The sequence below is a fragment of the Haliotis asinina genome, chromosome 1 (genome assembly GCF_037392515.1).
Source record: "Haliotis asinina isolate JCU_RB_2024 chromosome 1, JCU_Hal_asi_v2, whole genome shotgun sequence".
NCBI classification, from domain to species: Eukaryota; Metazoa; Mollusca; class Gastropoda; order Lepetellida; family Haliotidae; genus Haliotis; species Haliotis asinina.
Window position 1 is genome coordinate 22,932,781 of NC_090280.1, and position 26,750 is coordinate 22,959,530.

At 39.3% G+C, this 26,750-nt stretch overlaps 1 protein-coding gene across 1 annotated transcript in view; it reads right to left on the minus strand.

The window, feature by feature from the left end:
* LOC137260961 (hemicentin-2-like) overlaps positions 1-26,750 on the minus strand; it is a 67,436-nt gene that overhangs the window by 39,129 nt on the left and 1,557 nt on the right. The window contains exons 3-11 of the mRNA XM_067798575.1: positions 25,023-25,289; positions 24,447-24,569; positions 24,260-24,269; positions 22,262-22,317; positions 21,904-21,925; positions 21,511-21,566; positions 20,833-20,949; positions 20,247-20,262; positions 19,731-19,903 (exon numbers count right to left, since the gene is read on the minus strand). Coding sequence (XP_067654676.1) covers positions 19,731-19,903; positions 20,247-20,262; positions 20,833-20,949; positions 21,511-21,566; positions 21,904-21,925; positions 22,262-22,317; positions 24,260-24,269; positions 24,447-24,569; positions 25,023-25,289 — 840 coding nt within the window. The remainder of the gene's footprint in view (positions 1-19,730; positions 19,904-20,246; positions 20,263-20,832; positions 20,950-21,510; positions 21,567-21,903; positions 21,926-22,261; positions 22,318-24,259; positions 24,270-24,446; positions 24,570-25,022; positions 25,290-26,750) is intronic.

A 26,750-nucleotide genomic window follows, 5' to 3' on the forward strand; every position in this document is an offset into this window, starting at 1 on the left:
ACAAATTAATTTCAATTTTAAAGATTTTAAAAAGTCGTGTTTCTATATTTAATGTCGAGGTTTAGGCAGCATGGCGTTAACTGAGACGTCACAGACTGCCACTGTTTGAAGTTAAGTGGTTTGGTGGCAAATGTAAGCGGGCAGAGCAGAAAAAAATCACGAGCAAAGCCCGGAGAGATTTTCACGACTCAAAGGGGTTAAATTTGCTACCAAAACCGAGGAGGAGTATTTTATCCATATTTGAACAGTCATGAATGTAAAACACAAATACTAGTATGTTTTAATTCAAATTTGTGCAATTTTTCTTGTGTGAACATGTACTGAACAGAACACTATATTGATGGAACAGCCCTCAAATGATGGATCAGCCGGTGCGACTGGCTTTCAAAACCTTGTCTTGCACGTTCATAACACGTGCTAAACGTGCCCTGCACGTACGGCTGCTCATTCTTCTCTGGGATCCTTCGTAGTCTAGTGGATAAAACCTCCACGCAAGGGAGCGAACGGTTGCGGATTCCAAACCAGTTACCAGGTGTATTTTGGAGTGTGAGAGTGAGTATAGTTTTACGCCGCACTCACCAATATTCCAGCTATTTGGAAGCGGTCTGCAAATAATCGAGTCTGGACCAGACAATCTAATGAGCAACAACATGAGCAGAGATCTGTCCAACTGGGAACCGATGACGTGTGTCAGCCAAGTCAGCGAGCCTGACTACCTGATCCCCTGTATTTTGAAAGTTTTCAGTAATGTAATATTTTGTGATAGCTGTATCAGTCATAAAAAGCATGGTCATTCCACCATTCATTTGGTTAAATAACGACCATTTCCAAACCTAAATTATGACATGGTCGAAATGTAACCTGATATGAGGTTTCAAAACGCGTTTTTCAAAACCTAGGTTTAGAAGTGATCAGTGCAACGTCACAGCAGAGCACTACCTGATTATGGAAGAAACCTAGTTTACTGCAGACAAAATCGGAGATAGGTTAATAAGAGATCGTTATCAATCTTCATTGCGCTTCTATGAACGTTTTATCACCGCCACTACGTTTCGTTTCGTTTCCTATGCTATCCTATTCCCTTGTTGTTGTTTTTTCATTAAACGTCCGGCTCTCGCCGTGTCTGTATTGAAGCGTTGGTGTTGTTGTTTACTGGCGCTCGCTTTACAACGAATAGTGTCCACGTTCTATCACGATCAATTACGCTCCCTTGTGCTACGACACATTCTTCTGCGTTTGGTGTGAATTGTGTCACGCTGCCAGACAAAATTAATTGTGAATTCATGACATAGCTTGAAGATCCTTTGTAATTTGCATAACGAAGTGTGGCACCCGTGAACGGCCACCTCCTCGTGGTGGGTGCTGGGTCACGCCAAGAGCCGTTCAAAGCCCCGTGTGGACCCGGGTCAACTAGGTCCATAGCACCCCATTGCTGGTTGCAAGGAGCAGCCGAATTGGGCAACCCGTTTGCCGTGGGTTGCGTCCCGTGTCGGTGGAGGACGGTAGTCTGGTGGTTGAGGGCAGCAGGAGCCTGAATCGTGTTCCTGTTGCCCAACACACCACTTCGGCCCTTACTTCACCTAGACGGGTGGTAGAATCGGCCCGATTCTATCAATCGGCTGGTCACGCCAAGCCCTGTGTGTATGGACTATACTTATTTGTCATCACACAATTTGGATTTGTTCATGTTAACCATTGGGTCTTGTTGAAATTGTTCATAACAGATGTTTAAACTTTTGAACAATGATGTTTTTCACTTTGCCTAGAGTCCTAAGCCAGAAGGCGGTGGCTCATGGGCCAATCTGGTGGATTTGTTATCTGTAACTCTTCTGCTGGAGTATATCATCCGAGTATCCTTGGTGCTGCAAGCTGGAGATCCGCTTGCTCTAGCATTGTCCCTGTGATACTCCATGGTGGGTGGGGAGCTCGGATGATGAAATGGAAAAACAATAACCATGGCGTATGAAACCCCCTACAAAAAAACAAAACGTCTCCTTGAAGAAGATCATACTGATACTGACCTTAGACTGTCCAATCCTACTGAATACTGGCCACGTTTTCTAGTTGTTGAGACTGAAGATAGAACACCCTTGAAATTAAACCCTTTTGCTGTGTCGAAGGGTATCCAAGGCATTGCTGGGGACGTAAAAAATATCAGAAGATTACGTTCTGGTGCACTCTTGATTGAGTGTACCAAAAAGCAACAGTCAACAAACCTGTTGAGCACTAAGACATTTGTCGGCATTCCTGTCACAATCACGGCACACAAAACGCTCAACACGAGTAAGGGAATTGTACGGGACCGCGATAGATTACTCGCTGACATGTCAGAATTAGATATTGCCTCTGAAATGAAAGATCAGGGTGTTCTTTATGTGAAACGATTCTCAACTCGTAAAAATAATGAAACTGTCACAACCAACACTTATCTGTTTTCCTTTTCCCTACCTTCTGCTCCAAGATCACTCAAGGCCGGCTATTGCAATCTAAATGTTGACACGTACATTCCGAATCCTCTCAGATGCTTCAAATGCCAAAAATTCGGACATGGTGTAAATTCTTGTACATTATCCGTTGTGTGTGCTCGCTGTGGTGAAAAGACACACACAACAGAGGATTGTGACAGTTCTGTTACAAAATGCACCAACTGCTCAGGGAATCATCCGTCTTATTCTAAAGAGTGTCCTGTTTGGAAACAGCAAATGGCAATCAATAAATTAAAGTTTACACAAAACATCAGCTTTGCTGAAGCAAAGAGACAAGTATTAAACTTAGAACAAACAGAAAGCTATGCTTCCATTGCCAGAAGAGCGCCAGAAACAGCAACTAGAGTATCTACAGTATCCACTAGCTGTCAGACAAACTTGACTTGGGTCAAAACGGATTCCCCAAACCTTTTCTCACCCGCTACATCTACTCAAACACGAGAATCACTTACTGGTACGTCCCAAATACAATTAGAAACATCCCCTGATCTAGAACCATCTTCTCTGTCTTCGACAAAGTCTCAGCAAAGTCTCAGTAAAATTAAAGGTAAACAGCAAGATTCTTCAAAGAAACTGAGTGGGAGAGCCCCGAAAGGGTCACAAAATAAAATTCAGTTATTCAATAAATACGGATCGCTTGAGGATATGGACGTGTGTGAAAACGTCCATTCTAGGGCTCACAGCTTGTCGCCCACCAAAAAAGTGCGGGGTAGATCCCCAATAAACCCCCCAAAAAGATAGGTTATCAGAATAATCTTTTACAGTGGAATTATAGAGGTCTAAGGACTAATTTTAATGAGTTGCAGCTCTTAGTCCAGGATTTAACACCATCAGCTTTCTGTCTGCAGGAGACCTATTTAAAACAGACAGATACTTTTGACCTGCGTCATTACAAGGCATATCATTGTTTTTCACCTCCGGGTGACAGGGCCACGGGAGGGTCTTCCATCCTAGTCAAACAGAATATTATCCATAGCCCTGTTTCACTTACTACTGATCTTCAGGCCGTCGCAGTGCGACTAACTTTGCATGTTGCGTTTACACTATGCTCTCTCTATATTTCTCCGTCATCAACGTTTCACAAAACCGATCTTCAAGTGCTGTATGATCAACTCCCGAAGCCCTGTATCATAATGGGAGATCTGAATGGACACAACCCACTCTGGGGTAGTGTAACTACAAACACTAAAGGTAAATTGTTGGAGGACTTTTGTTCTGACAATGATTTATGTATTTATAATGATGGTTCCAACACATATTTACACCCTGGGACAGGGACTTATTCTGCTCTCGATTTGTCACTTACAAATTCAGAACTACTAAATGAATTTGAATGGTCAGTCCACGATGACCTCTGTGGAAGTGACCATTTTCCTACTATATTAAAAGCTGTAAATCCATCTGATGTACGTCCATCATCAAGGAGGAATTTTAAAAAGGCTAACTGGACTTTATATGAAACATTGTGTGCTGAAAAACTTCAACCCGAACGTTTTATTGACGTTCCTGATGCTATTCAATGTTTTTCTGAGGAACTGAATTCCATAGCTGATGAGTGTATACCAAAGTCCTCTGCAGCTCCACATATTCGAAAACCATGGTTCAGCGATGACTGCAAACAAGCTAGGAAGGCAAGGAAAAAAGCAGAACATTATTTCCGTCGCCATCCTATGGTACATAATTTAAATAAATTTAAAATTTTAAATGCTAAAGCACGGTGTACTTTTAAACAGAACAAACGCCAATCTTGGCAAAATTATGTATCCAAAATAAATTCTCGGACACCCATGTCCAAGGTATGGAACATGGTCCAGAAAATTAAAGGTAAAGGTACTAAATCTACTGTCCATCATCTTAAACATGGAGATCAATTACTTACTGATAAATCAGATATTGCTAATAAACTGGGTGAAACCCTCGCAAAACATTCTTCCTCTTCTAATTATGTACCAAAATTCCAGCAATATCAGAAGCAACAAGAAAAGAAAACTATTACTTTCAATTCAGATAATGGGGAAGATTATAATGAAACATTTTCTATTCATGAACTCCATACTGCTCTTGATCAAGCTCATGACACTGCTACAGGAGCTGATAACATACATTATCAACTCCTTAAACACTTACCGGAGTCCTGTTTAGAGACGCTCTTATATATTTTTGATGATATTTGGACTTCAGGTAAATTTCCTTCTTCATGGCGTGACGCTATAGTAGTACCAATACCTAAACCTGGACGTGATCATACGGATCCATCTAATTATCGTCCGATTTCTTTAACTAGCTGTGTTTGCAAGACCATGGAACGCATGATAAATAATCGACTTGTTTGGTACTTGGAAACAAATAACCTTATAACTGATATACAGTGTGGTTTCCGGAAAAACAGAAGTACTGTCGATCACTTAGTGCGTTTAGAATCATTTGTTAAAAACGCACTAATTAATACACAACATGCTGTGTCTATCTTTTTTGATCTCGAAAAAGCATATGACACAACCTGGAAATATGGTATTTTGCGAGACTTACATGACTTCGGCTTGCGAGGTCGTTTATCTCAATTTATAGCCAACTTTTTAAATGACAGACAGTTTCAAGTTCGAGTGGGTTCTACCCTGTCTGATCATTACAATCAGGATCAGGGTGTTCCACAAGGCAGTATTCTGTCTGTCACACTTTTTAGCATCAAGATAAATAGTTTATCGAAAGTTTTAAACGATTCAATTGATGGATCGTTATTTGTGGATGATTTTAATATTTCTTGTCGTGGTAAAAATATGCATACCATTGAACGGCAACTGCAGCTTTGTTTAAACAAAATAAATAAATGGTGTCTTGAAAACGGCTTTAAATTTTCTAAATCCAAAACAAGTTGTATACATTTTTGCAGAAAATATAAACCACATAAGGACCCTGAACTATCTCTAGATGGCACTCCCATCAAAGTTGTAAAGGAGGCCAAGTTCTTGGGACTTGTTTTTGATTCACATTTGACCTTTTTGCCCCATATTAAATCCCTTAAAACCAAATGCTTGAAGGCACTCGATTTATTAAAGGTTGTTTCTAATTCAAAGTGGGGAGGGGATCAGACTACCCTCCTTCACTTGTATAGATCACTCATCCGCTCAAAACTTGATTATGGCTCAATCGTATATGGTGGAGCCTGTAAAAGCAACCTGAAACTATTAGATTCTGTCCATCACCAAGGTCTAAGACTTTGTCTTGGTTCCTTCAGAACTTCACCTATTGACAGTCTCTACGTTGAGGCTGATGAACCATCTCTTGAGCAGCGCCGTATTAAGTTAGCTTTACAATACATTACTAAATTATACTCTAATGAATCTAACCCTGCCTATAACTGTGTTTTCAATCCCCTTTACGAGGATTTATACAATAAAAAATCTTCTGTTGTTCCACTTCTAGGACACAGAATTAAACCATTTCTTGCTGCTGCCGGCATTGAGCTGGAAAATATAGCTCCTTCCCGTCTTCTTTCTTCTCCTCCTTGGCAGTTGGTTAGGCCCCAAGTGGACCTAACACTGACCACATTTAAAAAATCAGAAACCAATGAATTACAGTATAAACAAGAATATAATGAATTGAAACATAAATATAGCAGTTACAAATCCTTATTTACAGATGGGTCCAAGGACGGTGGCGCAGTAGCTTGTGCCACTGTCATTGGATCCAGAACAATATCTTCTAGATTACCAGACAACAGTTCTATTTTTACCGCTGAGGCTAACGCCATATTAACAGCTCTTAAATATATTCAAAGACGCCATAAACATAAACAATATATAATCTATTCCGACTCTCTTTCTTGCCTTCAGGCTATTAAAACTCTTTCTTGTAAACATCCACTTTTAATAGAAATTATTGAATTGTATAATGATCTTGCTACTGGCCAATACGACATCGTCTTCTGTTGGTTACCCAGCCACGTAGGCATTTCCGGTAACGCAATGGCCGATCTTGCTGCTAAGGCAGCACTCAACAAATCTGTGACACCACTTCTTATTCCTTATTCTGACTACAAAGCTAGCATTAGAGCTTACACTCGTGATCTGATGCAGAAGAAGTGGGACACCCAAGTAGGTATAAATAAACTACATGAAATAAAACCCTACATTGGTTATACATACTTGGGTTGTCAGTCCAGATTAGAAGAAGTCATTTTGCAACGATGTCGTATTGGCCATACAAGATACACTCATGTATACCTTTTAAAAGGTGAGGATCCTCCGTTTTGTATCCCTTGTGATGAGAGAGTCACGGTCAAGCATATTCTGCTTGACTGTGTTGAATTCTCCATCACAAGGGATAAATTTTTCAATGTCAAAACTATCAAGGACCTTTTTAGCACTGTTAGTTGTCATTTAATCATTGGTTTTTTAAAAGAAATTGATTTTTTTGTGGAATTTTGAAAATTATGTTGTGTAAATAGATGCATTTTAATGATTGGTAGTTTGAATTAGTAACTTGAATTGTTGGTGGCTGTACCCTCGAAGGGGGTTGAAGTATTGTAAAATTATTGTCCTCCTGAGAGGGTACGTAAGTCCAAAAGCATTTACAGTAAATTTAAACTTTCCATTGTTCTTAATCGTAGTATATGTGTATTTTTAATTTTTGGCTAGATGTGACTAAACTGCTGACAGCTGAAGGGATGTTGTAAATCCAACTAGGGTCCATGCAGGCAGCAAAGGTACCGTAAGTCCCCATGGTCCCTAGTATGGTGATCTACCTTCAGTTGTTGGCAATCTGTAGCCTGATTTTATGTTGTATTGTCCGAATAGTGATATTAGTTTTAACATTCCACACTAGTTTTAATCCAAATTGTGATACTCTAGTTGTTTTACTGTCCGTCGTTGACAGGTTTTTATAGTATCCATATATTTCATTTCAGTATTTAACGTTCTCGTCACGATATGGCTGAGATATTGCCGATGTGACGTTAAATATTAACTCACTCACTCACTCACTCATAACGAAGTGTATGGTAGTGTATATAAGCCCGCTCCCGTTGATAGAATTTCCTATGTACTTCAAAATCCTCAACATCTTAACAAACGAAATAGTGAACTTAAGTGTCAAATAAAAGTAAAATCATGAAAGTGTCTGGAAGCTGAGGAAAATTTTTACGTCAGTGAGCGATAAAATAATGCTTAAGGTCGCATCGGTTCTCAGCTATTCGCAGCAAGACCGGCAGTTACAGCAAAATTCACAGACCAGTGAGAATCTCCATAACGTAATATCACATACGGCTATCATTAGTTTGTCTCACGGTCCCTAAAGACGTATTTGAGCCCACCCATGGGAGAGATTTTTAATATCGCTCTCAATTAGCGGAATTAAATAAACATGAGCTGAAATTTGTCAGGATACTTACAGACATACTTTCATTTATTTAGAACCCCCAAAATATTACTTCGGGAGGAAACATTCTCGCCCATGGGCGATAAATTTTGGGTTTTCGAAAATTGTTTTTGTTTCTTTTTCATCATTAGCACATATTAATAACAGCTGTATGTTATTATTTGTCAAGTCCCTTGTGAGAGAGTAGTCACAGTGCCGGAAGCATGTGAGTCCAGAATTTAATTTGTGTATTACAATTAAAATGTACAATAGCTAACGGGCCACGGCGGGCCAAATATAATTTGGCTAATAAAGCCATTAATGAACACCACGCCAACAAAAGATTAATGTAACATTCACCCATGATAATAATAATAATCAATTTTATGCCACAAACGCGTACCATATATAGTTTACTAAGAGTGAATCGGCTAAAACTCATGAAGACGAGTTTCCTGCGAACTGGCTGAACGAGGTTACGTCTAAAAATGGAATCGATAAACGAAACATGATTTAAAATACATAAGTATTAGACTTCTTTCGGATACAGGTTTCCGTCGCCCCGAAAATGTTTCCCACGCCTATATTCAATTAATACCACCCCATAAATTCTCTATTCATAGTATTTAAAGCATGCATGATACGATCTCCTTCCCACATTCTAAACATCATCTCGACCACAATTGTCCGGCCCGGCTTGGCCCGAGCTCTCAAAACCAGCTTAAATCTAGAACATGGATCTTGAATTGTAGTTAAATCCCTAGATTGGTATCATATCTACCGATGTTTACGTAAATATGATTCCAATCTATGGCTTTGAATACACTTGAAGATACATTTGAGAGGTCAAAGATGCTTCTGACGGAACGTGCCAAGCCGGACAGAACGCTTGTGATATAGTGTGTCTGTTGAGACTATATAGAAAAGAGTGCTGTGCTTGAGCAAACTTGTTGGCACATGCTCTACTAAGTTTTATTTGGGTAGATATAATTGCATTTTGTCTGTCATGTGTACTAGTAAATTTATGCATTTGCATACTCGCGGGCTAACGGCTTTCGGCTCAATTTAATCTTTTTAGAATACAGTGGAAATACATACGATTTTTGTACATGCGAATGCTTGGTTTGATCCTTTATAACATAGTACAAAATGTTGTGATTTAATATATTTCTTTTAAGACATATTAATAATCATGTCACAGTTGCCCATGGCCACTCTTCTTTAACATAAAAGTGCTGATTCAGCATGAGACAATAAAGGTTAATTAGGGAACCCCAAGAGTTTTAATTAAGGAAAGAAAAGCTGTCAAAACACTGTCACTTCCTGCCCAGGACCCCAAGATGTCACACCCTCACAAGCTAAGAGAAGTAAGGAACCTTCTCACACAACCAGACAACACATAACAACAAGACAGTATCTTTTCTCTGGGACTCTCGGTATGTTATGAATGTTGGTTTTTCATCGTTAACTATACATTTTCAACCAAACCATACCTGGAATTCAGATTTCGTTTTAATATTCTGCATTCCAGTTTTAGTAGTACCCGTTGGCCGCTTTTAGGCCATCCCGCAATCAGGTGTTCTCGCGTTCTTGTGTTTATTGAGATCGGTACATAAAATAGAAGAGTACGGGCAACTCCTGCAAAAGCACGAGATCGCGATATAGCGAAATCACGAGATCTGTCAAATGTCGCGATCTCAGAAATCATTACCTGGAACTGTATGGGCCATGGACACAAAAGCAAGTGAACGCGAGTTTGCGAGATATAACTGATGCAAACTCTTGTCAGTTTCAAGTCCTGCTTTGTACTTGGACGAATGACACATTCCAGCCACGCAGTAGTTTACCATCTCTACTGACATGATTTTTTATTGGATCGAGCGCAAATTCAGAGAATTCATGTATTTTCCAAACCCAACATCTCTATATACATTCTTCATGAGATAACGACTTGTTTTAGTGTGTATGATTTTGTTTGACAACATTATATGAATCCATACTGAAACGACGCATCAAGTACACAAAAAGAAGTTGTTATCCATAAAGAATCTTACTTTCTTGTGACTCGCTATACTTCTAAAATGCCCATCAAACAGATCATCTGTCTGTACACACAATGAACCCTCAGCATATCAGCAAATGAAACAGCCAATCAGAAGCCGTCGTTACTCTTGAGTGCGCATCCAGGTGCTAAGACTGGGTTCGGTCTCCCGAGGACTTCGTTTCGGGGAAAGTAAGCCCAAGTACAAAATATTGCACTTTTGAATCGCGATTGTACGCTTATCTTTTGTTTATTTCTTTTTGTAAAAGCAGCAATGTATATTATATGTCATGAATAAGTGATGAATGTGTTTTAATTATGTTTGGTTTTTTGGTTGCATGTGACCTTTAATCATTGAACACAACAGGTATTAATATGCTTGTAAACCAAATAAAACTCAGCACTTGGAATATCATTTAACAAATAGTAGTAGTTCGTGTTTGGTACTATTTTCTCTATCCTATAAGTATGAATACATTTGACCAGTGTATGTCACTTACACGAGGTTATTGCATGCGTTGACTGTGCGGATACTGGATGTGTGGACACAGTCCCGTGTCAGCCACAAGATAAGTTTCGTTGTACAATATTTATAGTATATTCTAATTCAGCTTAGTATTTAACACGACTTCTGACTGGTCAATGCTATGAATTTCCGACCGTATAATCAGCATATACGGCCGCAATTTGAAAACCGATTAACCAAAACCTTTGAATGAATCCCAACACTGTCAGGGTAACGCTGTTTTTTTTTCATATTTTGTATACATTTGCAGAAGCACTAGGTCAGTTAACTCACCTATCCCGCAAAAAATGGATGGAAAGACAGCGCAGTATCATAAATTCTGTTGTAAGATCAAACAATTTACTCGCAACGGTCTTTCACTAAATGCCCGACGAAGGAGCGCAGTTAGAAAGGACCGAGGGATCCTGTAAATGATAATGCCCTGACAATTAGCGTTACCGTTATTATAGCTAAAATAAATATAATTTTTAGTAAAAAAGAACACAAGCAACGGCATCGGTTTAGAAGCATTTACTGCTAACAACAAACGACGAAGATCAATGACACACATTTTACAAATATAGACACGTCATAGAACAACACAGATGACGTCACTGTTTTCAGTGCTCAACAACGTTAGCCTTCCAGTCGATATTTTTATTGCTGTATGTTGTAATTTATGGAACGATTGTGATGATTGGCACAAGCAAGAAAGTGCATGATGACACATGTGTATGTGACGAATGTGATCATTATATTGTCAATAATGAGCTCAGGTTCAAACGAGCCGTAGGTGATTGAACTTCAACTGCTGAGCTACTTATGACGTCACCTAACAAAGGGATGGATAATGACCCTCATCAAGCATTTTACAGGCATTAGCAAGCTACATTGACCGCTCATTTCTGATAACGTGCGATAATAATTCTATCCATTTCAGCTCTAAAACTCTTTACGCAACGTTCATTTTGTTGATCACTGTAAACATGTAATCACGAAAGTGACCTGTGTTATATTGCATGGCGTATTACATGTATACGCCCTCTGTTTATTATGAAGGCATGTTCATCAGATGTGTTTTAATGTTATGTACATCGTGTATATTATTGTTATTACAGGGTGTGGTCTTCCCGAAATATATGGAAATAAACAGGTATCTCACACATAACCCCTAGTCTGTGGTTAATAAGACATTGGAACTTATGGCTACCACAGGAAAACTAATATTTACGAAACAAATGTATTTCTATTTCTTTGAATGTGGAGACAAAAGATTAATGCAAGGCAGGGTGTTTTGTAGTCAGGATGGAGCGGAAGATGGCCCATAGTGATGAAAATGGTGTCGAGTAAAACATTGGACACGCTCATTTTAGCCGATTGATACAATTTGGTGTGTTAGAATTTTGCTTGAACGTATATGTTAGCCTGGCATTAACGTTTTGCCTGTGAATATATAAATTTTTGATTGTATACCCATTTAAACTGAAAACGCTCCCAAGACAGACTAGACCTGAACCCGAGGAAAATCAAGACTTGCTTCATTTAGGGCTAAACCATTGCAGTGAGGGCTGGACAGTAGAGAAAGATAATGTCTTCAGGGACTGTGAGACAGACTACTGCTGGCCTCATATGATATTACATAATGGAGAAACTCACTGGTCTGTGATTATTTCTGTGACTGCCGGTGTTGCTGCGACTAGCTGCGAACTGATGCGGCTTTAAGCATTATTCCATACAATACACACATGCACACACACAATGCACACATGTACACACTCACTGCACACTAACACACACATATTCGGACCCATGTCGCTATATACCAGCATACTATAATTTCCTCCCCTAAGCTTTCACTATTGGCAATAGAAGGTTAAACAGCTATTCATTCCTGTTGGAGATGCATTAAGACAGTCAACCTTTATTCTTCATATACTACTCACGTACTACAACGAGGACCTGTCTACATCCAGTAACTTCCTGTCCATTGGTTCCCTGACAGTACCAGCGTCCTGTACAGTAACATTGTAGATGGTAAACCTCAGCTGTCCGGTCTGTGATGGTGAGTCCTCTCCGGTGTAACTGAACTTGGTCCTGTAGCCGGTGTGACTGCTGTTAATTACCTCTACACGGTGTGTCCTGGGCTGGACCAGTAACAGTCTCCCAGGTACCGAACCATTCAGCCATACAGAATATACGAAGCTGACATTCTTTGGTTTCATGGTCATGGTAACATCTTCGCCAACACGTGTAACAGTGTATGGGTATCCAGTTGTCATGGAGGCAAGACCTGCACTCAAAACAAATAATACTCACTAGGTTGACATAAAAATTGAAGCATATTATTTAAGCCTGCTCCATATAATACAAGTTCACAGATACATACCACATATACAGGCAAACTAAATGTAAGTCACAAATTAAAGCGTCAAAATATGAAGCAATAATATTTTCATAGAAAACACTGGTCACTTATAAAAAGTCATGTAAAGCTCAGGATAATTCAATTGCTCTTTTCAGCTAGCACATACATACCACACACATGTAAGCCCAAAAACAGAATGTGAGTCACAGACATGTCTACTGGCGTGGTAAATTCATACTGACACATCACTCACTTTGACATTTGTTTTTAAGCGTTGAAATATTTAGTTTCGCTGGATAATATTTCCCTAAAAAAGCGGGTAACTTCCCGTTGAATTTTAACCTATGTTTACGTGCGCTTAACGTTACATAGTCAGTAATGAGTTGTTTACATTCATATCCACAGACAAATAATGTTGGTGACAGATTACTCACAAAACTGCTTTTGTTAAGTATTATTGCAGCTATATGGCGGCGGTTTGTATATAATCGAGTCTGGAATAGAGAATCCAGTGATCAATAGCATGAGCATCAACTGCTCAACCAAGTCAACTAGTCACCCGATCCCGTTAGTCAGACAGATCGTTGTATTGGTTATGGGGTCATGTTTGCCTGTACAGTTTACAAATCATCTAAGAATGGTCAAAATATGGGTATAGAAAGGTTGATCGATGTTTGAAGATATTGTGAGGGAATAAAGTGGTTATATTGAACATTCGGCTGGAACAGTTGGTTGTCCATAATAAACATTTTGTAACAGTGAAAACTATTCATCTCGTATATCCTGTTTTTTTCCTAACAAATGAAAAAAATAGGGTTGTATGTTTGAGTTTGCCGACCATCACGGTGTGAACGGTAAAATTCTGTTATTGGTGTATCATCGTCATTCCTATATATGTTGACTTTGATATGGTTGTGGGATGCTCTACATTTACAAAATCCCTGGATCAAATGATGAGTTCTAGTTTCGAGCGTAATAATGTTCATTCATTAACAACAACTTGAAACAGAACTTACTCACTTTTATTTGGGTACGTGGAGTTCCTTCTTATTATTGAAAATTCTAAATACAGACAAACAGACTTTACACGCTTGTTGAACCAGTCTCGATGAAAATATTATACTGAGATATTTATAATGTGTCACTAACAGTCACTGACAATGATGACGTCGTTATGAAACACAATAATAGATGATGTGTCGGGGATTCAGTTCCAAACCCACTGGGGCAAAACGAATCCAGAAAATTCAATTGTCTTTGGAGACCATAGATGATGTTACATAGACTTACAACTAGGAAATGAATTCAATCCAGAACGTTCATGTGTTAAGCCTTGAGTCGACGAATGGGTTATATATTCTTAGCCAATATCTATTGTCTATCTAATTAGCACATGAACTGAATCCACATGTAAACCTAATATCTACTTTTGTCCAGAGATGATTCAACCGTTTTCATTATGGTTTGCCTAAAGGGACACGCATTTTAAGCGAAATGTCTCGAGTGCGTGCCACTGTATACGTATTTGGGTATTACTTGCTTCTCAGACTAGTGAAGGTTCGGGGTAGAATAGACCTTCAGCAACCCATGCTTGCCATAAAAGGCGACTAACGGGATCGGATGGTCAGGCTCGCTGACTTGGTTGACATACGTCATCGGTACCCAATGGCGCAGATCGATGCTCACATTGTTGGTCACTGGATTGTCTGATCCAGACTCGACTATTTACAGACCACCATCATATAGCTGGATTATTGCGGCGTAAAGCTTAACTCACTCACTCGTTTACTTCTCCTAATATGTTTTCGTAGTATAAGCAGATTTGATATGTGTTATTGAAAAGTGGAGATATTAAAACTAACTGACCATGCTTCTCAGTCTTAAACATGTCAAAGTTCACACTGGTAACGAGTATCCGGGCCCAGTATCTCTAAAGCTAATAGAACCAAGGCGTTGTACGTTTATCTGTTTTGAATGGATATATCCCAGGGTCAAACCCCCTACCACATATGCCCGTGGAATGCTTGCGACTGACTATCGTCCAAACTAATCTCAAGTTCACAATAGTAAGTTTTATATGTGAACGCGATTATCTGCGATAGCTAGAACAGAACGGAATACGAATAACAGTCGCAACTTAAGGGGTGTAGTAAATTCAGTCAGGTATGTAACGTTGCTTCCTTCTGGTTCGATAAATCTTTACTACTGCTATTCTATTTTAACTTCAATCTAATGGACATCGCTTTACTATTTGTTTCCCTTGGCACTACCTTCACGCTGATGTGCAACGGTGCAACCTCTACCAAAGTCAAAAAGCTTATTGTACAAACGGCATCCGGCTCATATACATATCATACTGTTTCACACGGGAATGACACATTCTTTAAAGACTTTGTTACTTTTAACTAGTGCATGTTTATTATAATAATGTATAGTGAAAGGTTTGATATCTGAGGTTCGTTCTTAGTCCTTATCAAATGATTTGTAATATATTTCTTTCGAAGATCACTATAAAATGGACAGATGCACACAGAGTAAATTTCATTTCCTAGTTGTATATGCATAACTGACATATTCGTTCCGATTTTGCAATGAACAATTTTTTCCCCTCATTTTCGACATGGTCTAATGAACCTAGCCGATATTAGATAAAATGGTTCCCTACAGTTTCCGGCGTGAGTACCGATGAAAAAAATTCCGGTTGAAATAAAGTCTTGAACGTGTTGTAATAGGCATAACGTGAACTATCTCCAAAGTTGAATGCCACTCGAGCTAAATATATTTACAGACCGAGTTCAAAATTCTTCGTGAAACATGTCTACACTTCCAACTGATTCACAAAACCATATACAACCATAGCCATGGACAAATAGAAGATTCCTTACACTCGATACCTGTGTAATTTCCCCCATGTTATCTGAATGTAAAATCACGTTGTAGCTATACTGGGAAGACGGTGTCCATGCATATGGAGAAGTTTGAACCAGTGTTTTAAACATCTGGGAATTAATATATATTGGCTTTCTCCCACATTCACCATGCACCATACAATTTGGTGAAGAGGAGCCAACACTAAGAACTTTTTGAGATGCTAATAAATGAATCTTCTCCAAACATTCATACCGCTGGAATCCCCATACCTCTGAGTCGTATGATAAAGTTGGTTGTATAATATGGCTCACGTATTCTGCATTACTGTTTAAGAAAGTTCATTTAATACGGTTAACGCTACGCTGTTTTGTGAAAATGTAGGTTGAGTGAACGTCCACCGTGCTGATGTGTGAGTATTAACTGAACCGTTGCTTTACCTGTATACTTTTGAATGTTATCGAGACCAATGTAGTATCTGTGACAAATCTACATGTGATGTTTATGTTCTCTGTTAGCTGATTGCTTTGTGAACATGCTGTGATAATTCATTGTAAACCATTCTGTTAATGACTACGTAGCACATCATTCAGCTACTGGTCGTTTATTTACCAAGGGATATCAAAAAGGTTCTAATTATCACCAAGACGTTTTCAGGGTAGAAACTTCATTTTTGATTTTTGGACCTTAAGACCTCTTTACATTGTCACCATCCACAGTAACATATTTCTCCCAACATTTCTTGACCTTGTGCAGACCTCTTAAATAGACCCCCTAATTTCATGTAAACACTCCGTCTCTTCAATGACCTCAAAGGTATCATCATAATGGTGTCCACATCTTGGCTCATTTGTCAGGGACATATGTTCAGTTTGAAAATTCCGTTTTACATCTCACAAGTATCAAAAGATGGACTGTCTTCATCATAAACAGATTTCATCTCCTTTTGATTCTGTCGGGCAGTGCAACCATTCAATTGCAAAAGGTTGATAATACTGCATGACTCAATCTTCTGGAAACATGGGGTTACTTGTGTTTAGGATGAACTACCAGAAGAATTAATAAAGTGAAGCAAGACGTTACTGGTCCATTAATTAGATAGGGATTACTGATATTGCCTTGTCGTTTTCAGCACAATTTACAATAAATTCCTGGCGATAAAATTATTCTTATTTTACTGCATGAGTCTGAGGTTTGCTGAGTAAGAGAGCGTAACAAATATACAAACCATTCACATCTTTGTATGTAGAAGCTTTCTTGGAGTGAAGACATTGACACCAACCTACACAGTATTGGGTATATGTGGCAGAAATCCTTTGTATATTCTTACATTTAAATGTTCCATGAAATATTGAATTAGAGCATTATATGTACCTAATTTAAGATAGCATATTTAATGCAAGTGGCAAGAATACAATGTTCGCTTGAACCGGACTCTCACTCCCCTCTCTTATGCAGTTCTAAACCTAGAAGTTATACTTTCTGAAAGGGTACTTTTGGCAGCATACCTCAAGTAACTAACAATTGCAAAATCCCCTAGGAAGAGAAGTGTCAGACAGGAATTAAAGACAGGAAACAGAAAGCAGTGGTGGTACTAGAAGAGCATGTCTTTGATGACTGGACGTGTTAATGACAGACTGGTAAATAAGTGGAAACATGAAGTAGTTGGAATACATATTTTAAGAACCAGTATGTAATGACGTCTTCCTTCCTGGTCATTAACGATCTATTACGCCCAGCTCGACTGAAAACTGTCTCGTGCCCTTGTCCGATCTGAAACCACGTACAGTTAAAATCGTTTTCTGTGCCACAGTACAGAAATACACAGCTGTATCGTTTTCGAAGGGTGTTATTTCACATTCCATTTGTAACTTCAGCATTTATCATCCAAAACTGTGTACAACAGGAGATATGGATTGTGTCAGATCAGACAACATCTCGTAGGAGATATCATTTTAACAGTAGATTTTGCACAAAGCCCTGACAATGATATGACGTCATGACTCGATAACGTCACAATGTTATGACATCGATGCACCGGAAGTCTGATGGCAGTGCAGTCTTCAGACATGTACAGTTTTCACTGAAAACTAATCAAGAATGATTTTGGATGATAAACAGAATCTCACTCTCGTGTTTACTGATATCAATTATATCAATACCCGTTGGTAAAGGTGAAAATATCCTTGCCAAGCCTCGGATATTTGTTACTTTATCAACTTGTGTTGATATATTTGATATCAGTAGACATTTCGATGAGATTCTCTATTTCTTTACACGAGTGGTTGACTGATATCTGCAGGAAACGGGTTGTTAACAGTTGTTCAAATGTCAGCTGGTGTTAAGCTACAGATCACGATACTTCAGTCCTAAGACAAATACCTCCTGAGGAATACATTCTAGGCAGAGTGATACCAATACAGAAGTAGGCTAGCAGTAATGTGAATTCCTGTATGATGTGGGACATCTGTTTGAAGTAATCTGGTTGATCAAATTTGCAGCATTTAAAACTAAAGTAAAACTTTTAAAGGATTTATAGAAGACATAAAAACAACGATTTAACGATTTTTAGCGATTCTTATTGAATCGTGTGTGAGAGTGTTAGTCCGTGCGTGCGTGCGTGAGTGCGTGCGTGCGTGAGTGCGTGTGTGTCCACGCGCGCGTGTCCATGTATGTTGAGAATGGGTATTATATTTATGTAGAGTTTTATTTGAGGTGCTGACAATCAAAAGATCACAATCGGAAACCGATCTGTTACTTATGATTTATGGAATTAAGAAATTGTGGAGCCTTGGCCGACAAGCCCATCCATTTACCTCATGTGCAAATTACCATGTGCAATCCTATTATGTGTGTAGTGTTTGATATATAGAGAAAACTAAACTATGTCCCATGTAATACCTTATTTATCAAACGAGTGAATGGTTTGGGGTCTAAATCGCTTTCGCTCGTTAGATACCGATGCCATTCACGAGTTTTATAAATATGGTGTTACACGGGACACAGTTTCGTATTTTATTTATTACTCACCCGGCATTAGCAAAATAATATCGAGCAAAGTACTTCTTTACTAGGAATTCCACGAGTGTGATGACACTAAGCTTTCCGAAAGTCAAGCAAGGTCTAATGCTATTGTGACCGAGGTATTAGCACGTCATAACAATAAAACACTTTGACGTCATACGTACGCCATCACGCAATGTTATCACACAATGTGTAACTTTCTAAAATTACCTAACAGTGATATCTACAACGGATGAGTAATAAAATGTCGATCGGTGTGTTGAGAAAGCATAAGAGTTAAATCTTTCTGATAAAACAGGTTAAAGCTATATTGATTGAAAAATTGTGTTTTCACATTATCGCTGTTGATGAAATATAACATAAGTTTCATGAAACGAAAATAAAAGGTTTTAACTTTATTAATTGAATAAGAATGTTGATGCTAAATCAGTGTTGTTAATATACTTTGATATACATCAGTTAAGCTGAGAGACCAATACCAGTACAATCCTCTGTTAAAAATGGCATCGTGGAAAACATTTCCTGTTGTTGGGTGATTAGTAAATGAAGTACTCTTGTTTTGTCAGCTGAAACGTTAGCTTGTTGAGATGTTAAACTGTATAGGCTCTGTTGAAAAGTGAAAACACGTGCAGATGTGGAACTGTAAAGTCAGTTTAGGTTTCACCTAGTACTGTGGTCCTCTGTTGAGGAAGATGAAGGATGGAGAGACGTGTAGATCTGGAACTGTACCGTCAGTTTAGGTTTTACCTGGTACTGTGGTCCTCTGTTGAGGAAGATGAAGGATGGAGAGACGTGTAGATGTGGAACTGTACCGTCAGTTTAGGTTTTAGCTGGTATTGTGGTCCTCTGTTGAGGAAGATGAAGGATGGAGAGACGTGTAGCCGTGGAACTGTACAGTCAGTTTAGGTTTCACCTGGTACTGTGGTCCTCTGTTGAGGAAGATGAAGGATGGAGAGACGTGTAAGTGTGGAACTGTACCGTCAGTTTAGGTTTCACCTGGTACTGTGGTCCATTGATGAGGAAGATGAAAGATGGAGAGACGTGTAGACGTGGAACTGTACAGTCAGTTTAGGTTTCACCTGGTACTGTGGTCCTCTGTTGAGGAAGATGAAGGATGGAGAGACGTGTAGATGTGGAACTGATCCCGCAGGAGTCGTTCGTAATCGTATAGGGGTAAGACATCGTTGTTGGAAGCATGAGGTACATCACTGAAGTCATGGCATAATCTCTCTGCCATCACAGTGAGATATTCACCAAATCTGCAATCACAACATTACACTTATGTTACACTTGCCCATAGGTGCATGTATTTTTCTTTCAAGCAGTGTGCAGCGGAAATCACCTCCTATAAACCACTTCAACTATGGTCATAGATTTCCAACACTTTTTTAGCAAATTGTGCATCAGTTACATAGATACATTTGCTACTTTCTCTGTCATTTCCACAGGTAATCGATGCCGGCGTTTATCTAAGATTTCTAAAGGTACGTTGACTAAATGGTGTTTGACACAGAAGACAGCAACCGTTGATATGAAGATTTGTTCACTAGTTATTACGATGACTGACTCCAGCACTTGAGATAAAAACATGAAAACGTGTACCTGTTGTCCTGGTTCTCTGCAAGTAAAACAAAAGACTGAGTAACAGTAAAGAATTAGTCACTCTCAGACTAGTCCATCAATATCACCAAAACTAGAACACTATAAATATGGCTTCATTATGCTCATATGGGGAATCGAACCTGCGTCTGTGGCGTGAACACCCTATCCACTGGCCTACCGACCGCTCCATTACTGAATAAAGGAATCAAAACAACTTCACAAACTAAAATGAGAAGAAAATATTGCAGCACGTCAAGGTGAACCACGGATATGCCCGTATACTGTTCGACGCTGCATTCAACAATATCCCAGCTAGACTACGCTTGTCTGATACACGCCAGACTTGCCGAGAACACCCAGTGGTTGATATAAAGAGCGTCGATTTACGCAACTGGGATACGTCGGAAAAACATGCATGAGCATAATCAACCAGCGTTTCTCACCTGTTGTAACAAGCATGGTTGTTGAAGTTCTGACCAGGCCCTCACGTTGGGGTACATTTTTGTTGGTTGTGGTGTGTTGGGGATTGGAGGGGTGGGGGTTGAAACTTACATTGCATGCAAAAATATTCATGCATTCGTTGTACCTTTCACGTCCCTGCAAACAAGAACAGTGACTGCTGCCACCACAACTGCCACAGCAGTCAGCATAATGGAGTAGACAGCTACGATGGGGACGATGTCGTCTACGTTTGCATCACCTTCTGATACAAGACAAAGATGACACATATCTGTATTAAGTATGATAATTCATGTGACAATATAGCGAAGTATTTCACCATGGTGTATTTTCTAGTTCCTGTTACAGCACTAAATAACTTTATGACATAAATAATGTCAACTGACAAAACAGTATTTTGCTCTACAAGAACTATGACACAATAAAGTAAGCAAGCGATGAATAAGGAAGAATCATTCACCGGGATGACCATTACAGCTCTCCAGACTAGTGGATCCTTTTCCCCAACACGGCCTATCACCAATATCTGGTCGTCCTTTATGAACACTGAGAAATGTCCTAAGTATTCGGACATCTAGAATATCCGACTCTATTTACAATGTTATAGCTATTCTATTATGGCTATTTCAGACTAAATAATCGGGGGTTTTGGTCTCCTTGGTTGGTTTGAGACACGAGTCCTGTTCCAGGCTTCAGACACTAGCCAGTTCGTGCTACGTTTACTCGACATATCAGTACCCTATTCAGCAGTTCGAGTTTCACAGTCGTTACACATCATGCTAGTTGTTAACCTTCAGACACCAACCTTCTATTTCCTGGTAGCTCCCATCGTTTTCGTCTTCCCTGTGATACGACACCACACTGGTAAAAGGGAACATTGAACGTGAGCATAATGAGAGGAAATTATTAAGCTGTGACACGCTCTCAGTTCATATCGCGCTCCTAGTCGTGTATAGTTTTGTCTGGTTGGTTTGTTGTTTAACGCCACACTCAACAACATGACAACTATATGTTGACGATCTATAAATAAATGGTCTTGGATCACATAATCCAGTGTTCAACAGCACAAGCATCGATCCCGTTCGTCAGCTTTTACGACAAGTATGGGTTGATGAAAATCACTTTACCACGGGTAATTACACCAATGTGGTGACGAAATATTTATTCATCTTACTTGAAGATTGATGAACATACTCACCGATGACGAGCACATCCTCTCTCTGAAAGTTTAAAGTGTGTGGGAACAATTATGCATACAAACTTAAAGTATATATTTATTTCTTGCACACTGATGTTACCATTTTTTCTCCATTTAGAAGTTTAAGAGTTTAAGAGATACTGTACATCATACGGTATGAGTTTCAGTAGAAGGTCAATCAGTGCTAATAGTTGTCAGAATTATAAAATGTTAATAGACCTGTAGTTTTGGTTGCAAACAGTTCCGGACTGGTTTTCAGATTTTCTACATAACACTACCCCTTAAATACTTCGTATGACCTGTTTAACGTCATCTGAATCAACCGACGTGACGTACTAGAATGACGTCCAGCACCAACCTACTATCTCCTCGTAGCCTCCGCCTGTGTCTGCGTCACGGGTGTAAGTGACAACGCTGGGGGAAGGAAATGTAGAAAGTGGTTGGAATCAAGGATATTTACAAAAAGCAATCCGCTGTCCTCAGACACAAAATTTTGCAAAAGGACAAAATAGTTGTTACAGTTATATGCATGAATGTGTTAGTAAAATGGGTAAGTAAGTTAATAGTATTTGAAGCTCTTCTAACGTTTGCCTGAAAGAACGAAATCTTTTTGACACCAACAGCTCATTAGCGATGTGCCATTAATTCTGCTTGGGCTTATGCTCCACATATACTGCTACTGATAAGTGAAATAGAGCTAATCAAATCACTGTATTTATGATTAAGTGTTTCCACAATAGCAGCTACTACATAATTTTAAGTCAGCTGTTTACACATTTGGCCTTACTCACCGATTACATGTGCATCCTTTACCTGAAACAAATAATTTTGTGTAAATAATGACATATCCACAATGTTAGATGCAAAATAGAAGATAAACGAATTTCCGGTATAATTATACATCTTTGAAGTGGAAATAAATATCTTGCTATTTGTAGAACGACATGTTTATAGAACAACATGTTTGTACAACGACATGTTTGTAGAACAAACGCAACCTGAGTAACACCAGTGTCTTCAAGCATGAATGTCGATTAAAACTAGTGTCCTGGAGCCAATGTAAACATAAACTTGGAAACTGAAATCCATTAAACATGTAAATTTGTGCACTCTGTTGATATATATCCTCTTCAAGCATCATCTTGAAGGTTCCATACAGAATTACTTTAGAAACGCGAGTATCATATTATCATTCATTATGGAGGATGCAAAACGAACAGAAACTGTGCTCAAATTAATCTGACTTTCACAGATCAGTCTCCAGACGGTACGATAGCGATTACGTCAGCAAGGGCTGCGTGCGCATAAGTATTCTATTCACTGACGAGTCCTGATTTCATCTCAGTCATGCGTATACAAGGATCAGAGTGACGTGGACAGCGTAACGGTGATTGTTGAGTTCAGCAGCGTTGAGGGAAGCGTATTACTAATGATTTGTTGAGAGACTGATAGTCATGACAGGACACGTGTGGACGTCTGCCGTAGTCGAGTTACAGCTCAAAATGATACTTACTGAGAACAAGAGTCGTTCCTGCTCCCAGCATGGCGCCAGATCAACGTCTTCACATTTTGCAGGAGGATTATGCAAATGACGGTCAAAACCGTTACTGACATTGGCTCTGTGAAAGTTTTGAGCGCGTTTGGAAATAAATTTGATCCCTTCAACGTTATCGTTAATTCAACTTTGCACTGACTACTTTTGTTTTTTCTTGTGTTTCAACCCTGATTGACAATTTCAGTGTCAAGAGGGACAAGTTCTTTTCTTCGTTCAACGTCTTATCCCAATGGTGCGTTTCTAAAGTAGTTCAGTATACTTCACAGTCTCCTCTCACAATCTGTCCTCTTTCAAACTCTTCCTTAAAGACGGTCTCAGATTCCATTTCCCCACAAGAGACTTGGTTTTCTTCCTTGATGAATATTCACCATCAAGGACACTTTTACATTCAATCAAGATACACCACAGACACGTCACAAATCACACCTAGAGAGAATCACTTAATATAGGTAGGACAAAAATTATCATTTCCTTGAAAATGTATCACATGTCAGTATGAAGTGAAATAATTATCAGCTAGCTTTCTACTGAGTATGGGTGGAAATAGACATCAGACGCTACATACCAAAGTATTCTTACATGTTTTGCAGACAAAGAAGAGGCATGAAATCAATACTTATTAGTACTGCTTAACATTTCTATAGGTGCATAGATGTATATGAGTTGTGGGGTAAAACTGTTTAAAGTACTACTCTGGTAACTATCTGATCCCCCATCCCCACCTTCCTAACCAGCGCGTCGTTTTCCCAGACTGTCATACATTATTCACTACATATAAGAAAGTGCAAAGGGATAACTTACTGACGATGCACTGAACACATACACACGCACACACGCACACACGCACACACGCACACTAGCACACACGCACTCACGCACACGCACAAGCATCCACTCAACACGCTATTAAGTGAGATCGGTATATGTAATTACTGAACCAAAGTGTTTGTGAGTTCTAGTCATTCACTGTCACATCACACCGTTTTACCTCCACGTCTCTGTTTTCTACAAACAACAACCATGACGACGACAGTGATGATCACGATCAGGATGGAGCAGACAGCAGTCACTGGGACGATGGAAACGACACCAGATTCATTAAGCTCACGTGCTGAAACATTTAATATGGACAATATTCAGTTTAACATTGTATAATCCTGTTTACCTTTCAGAAACAAATAACATCCAAGATATGTTGCTTTGTTTAAGGTACATGATGTGAGTGAGTAAATGAGTGGAGTTTTATATCACTTATAACCCAGAAACATCACCCCTCTTAAGAAGATTTTAATTAGGTTCATGGCATGTCAACCGGGTTGACCCTTCCGATGTTCATCTAAAATGACACTTTCCAACTGCAATATAACCAGTTGCGTTCTCGATACAACACCCATCGATCCATCTTCATAGAGGGATCCAATAATAATGGTCAAGTTACCAGTGCTACTGTCATTGCATCAATTTGAAGGAAGTAAAAACTTTATTACATATCTCATGCAAATATAATCTTGAATTTTACATATTCTGTCACAAAGCATGTTTCCGGAATCTGTGGAGGCCTTACTGAAGACCTCTAGTGTCAGGTTGCGTGATGCACTCCCATGGTTGTTGTTGACGTGACACGTGTACTGTCCAGACACAGACACATCTATAGCTGGTATAGACAACACAGCCTTCCTGTGTCCTGTAATCACCATCTGTCTGGATGTGTCCCACCAGGTTACAGTGCAGGCAGGGTTACAGTCAGCAGAACATCTCACTGTTACAGGTTTCCCTTCTTCTACCTCCAGATTGTCCCTTGTGCCGTCAAACTGTATCTGGTCAGGTCCATCTGCAAAGCATGTGATATAATCAGAAATAATAATTTGATAACTTGATATTTTCTTCTATCATACCAATACCACTGTATATCAATTTCACTTGAATTAATTTTTCATCAACTTTCGGTTTAGACTTTTGAAGTTGGTTAGGTTTTATTTTTTACTCAATGCCTATTCTACTTTTAGTGTTGATCACATCTACATCTGCTAGCCTTGTCGAGTCTAGGCTCACCAATATAAGACTCCCAGTTTCAAAGATCTTACTGTTGTCACGAAAATATTACACTCAAATGCAAACGACGACACATGACGCACATTCTGTTTTTGTTCCTCTAAGTCATACGTGTACGTATCAGTCAGGTATTCCGACTGGATGGTCGACCGCGACTGCAGCAGGGGAAACGTCCAATGTTTTGTTTGTACGAGCTGGATAGCCGCTCAACTGTGATTTTGTTAACAGTGGGAATCTACAGTCAACTGTATTTTGTATGTACACGTCCGATATTGTCATTTTTATGCTCCGCCTGACCAACGTTGACAGTTCGATTCATGTATTATCTTGACGTTCCTGTATATCTCATCTGATGCCCTTACGATTATATCTCTAATGATCAGTGCCTGTACCAGATATTGTCAACGTTTCATGCATTTTACCGTATTCTTAATTGTAAACCCAATATTGTCACGATTTTAAAAAGAAGCGTTTTTGAGGACAAAAGCCCCATGAGTGAGTGAGTGAATAGGTTGAGTTTTACGCCGCACTCAGCAATATTCCAGCTATATAGCAGCGGCCTATAAATAATCGAGTCTGGACCAGACAATCCAGTGATTAATAACATGACCATCGATCTGCGCAAATGGGAACCGATGACATGTGTCAACCAAGTCAGCGAGCCTGACCACCCCATTCCGTTAGTCGCGTCCTACGACAAGCAGAGTCGCCTTTTATGGCAAGCATAGGTTGCTGAAGGCCTATTCTACCCCGGGACCTTTACGGGTACTCGTCGATAAATCACTGTAGATTATTTTTCCCATAATTTTCTTGCATCTGTGCATGGTCAGAGTTTTCAGGGTCAAATCACACACTCCTGACTGAAAATTGTAGACATGAAATTTTCATGCCATACTTTCAATCGCTTTGATCTGATTCAGTACATATTATGTATTGTTAGTTTTGTGTTGATCTTTCGTATTTCAGCTGAGTGGCCCGTGCCCGTTTTTTGCTCATTTAAAATATATGTCCAGGTGAGAAACAATGACATGACATAATTTTAAAGTGTTCGTGTATATTGGACATAACACCTGACACCGCTTGCCTTTGAAGCTGAAAGCCTTCACCACAGATTCTGGCTGTGTTCTCTTCCGAAAGTTCTATATCAACGGACGCCAGTAATGCCTTTTTGTTAGCGCTATGAGTAAACATGGTGTGGAGTTTGGAGCTATATAAATTGACACATTATTGTGTAGCTGTC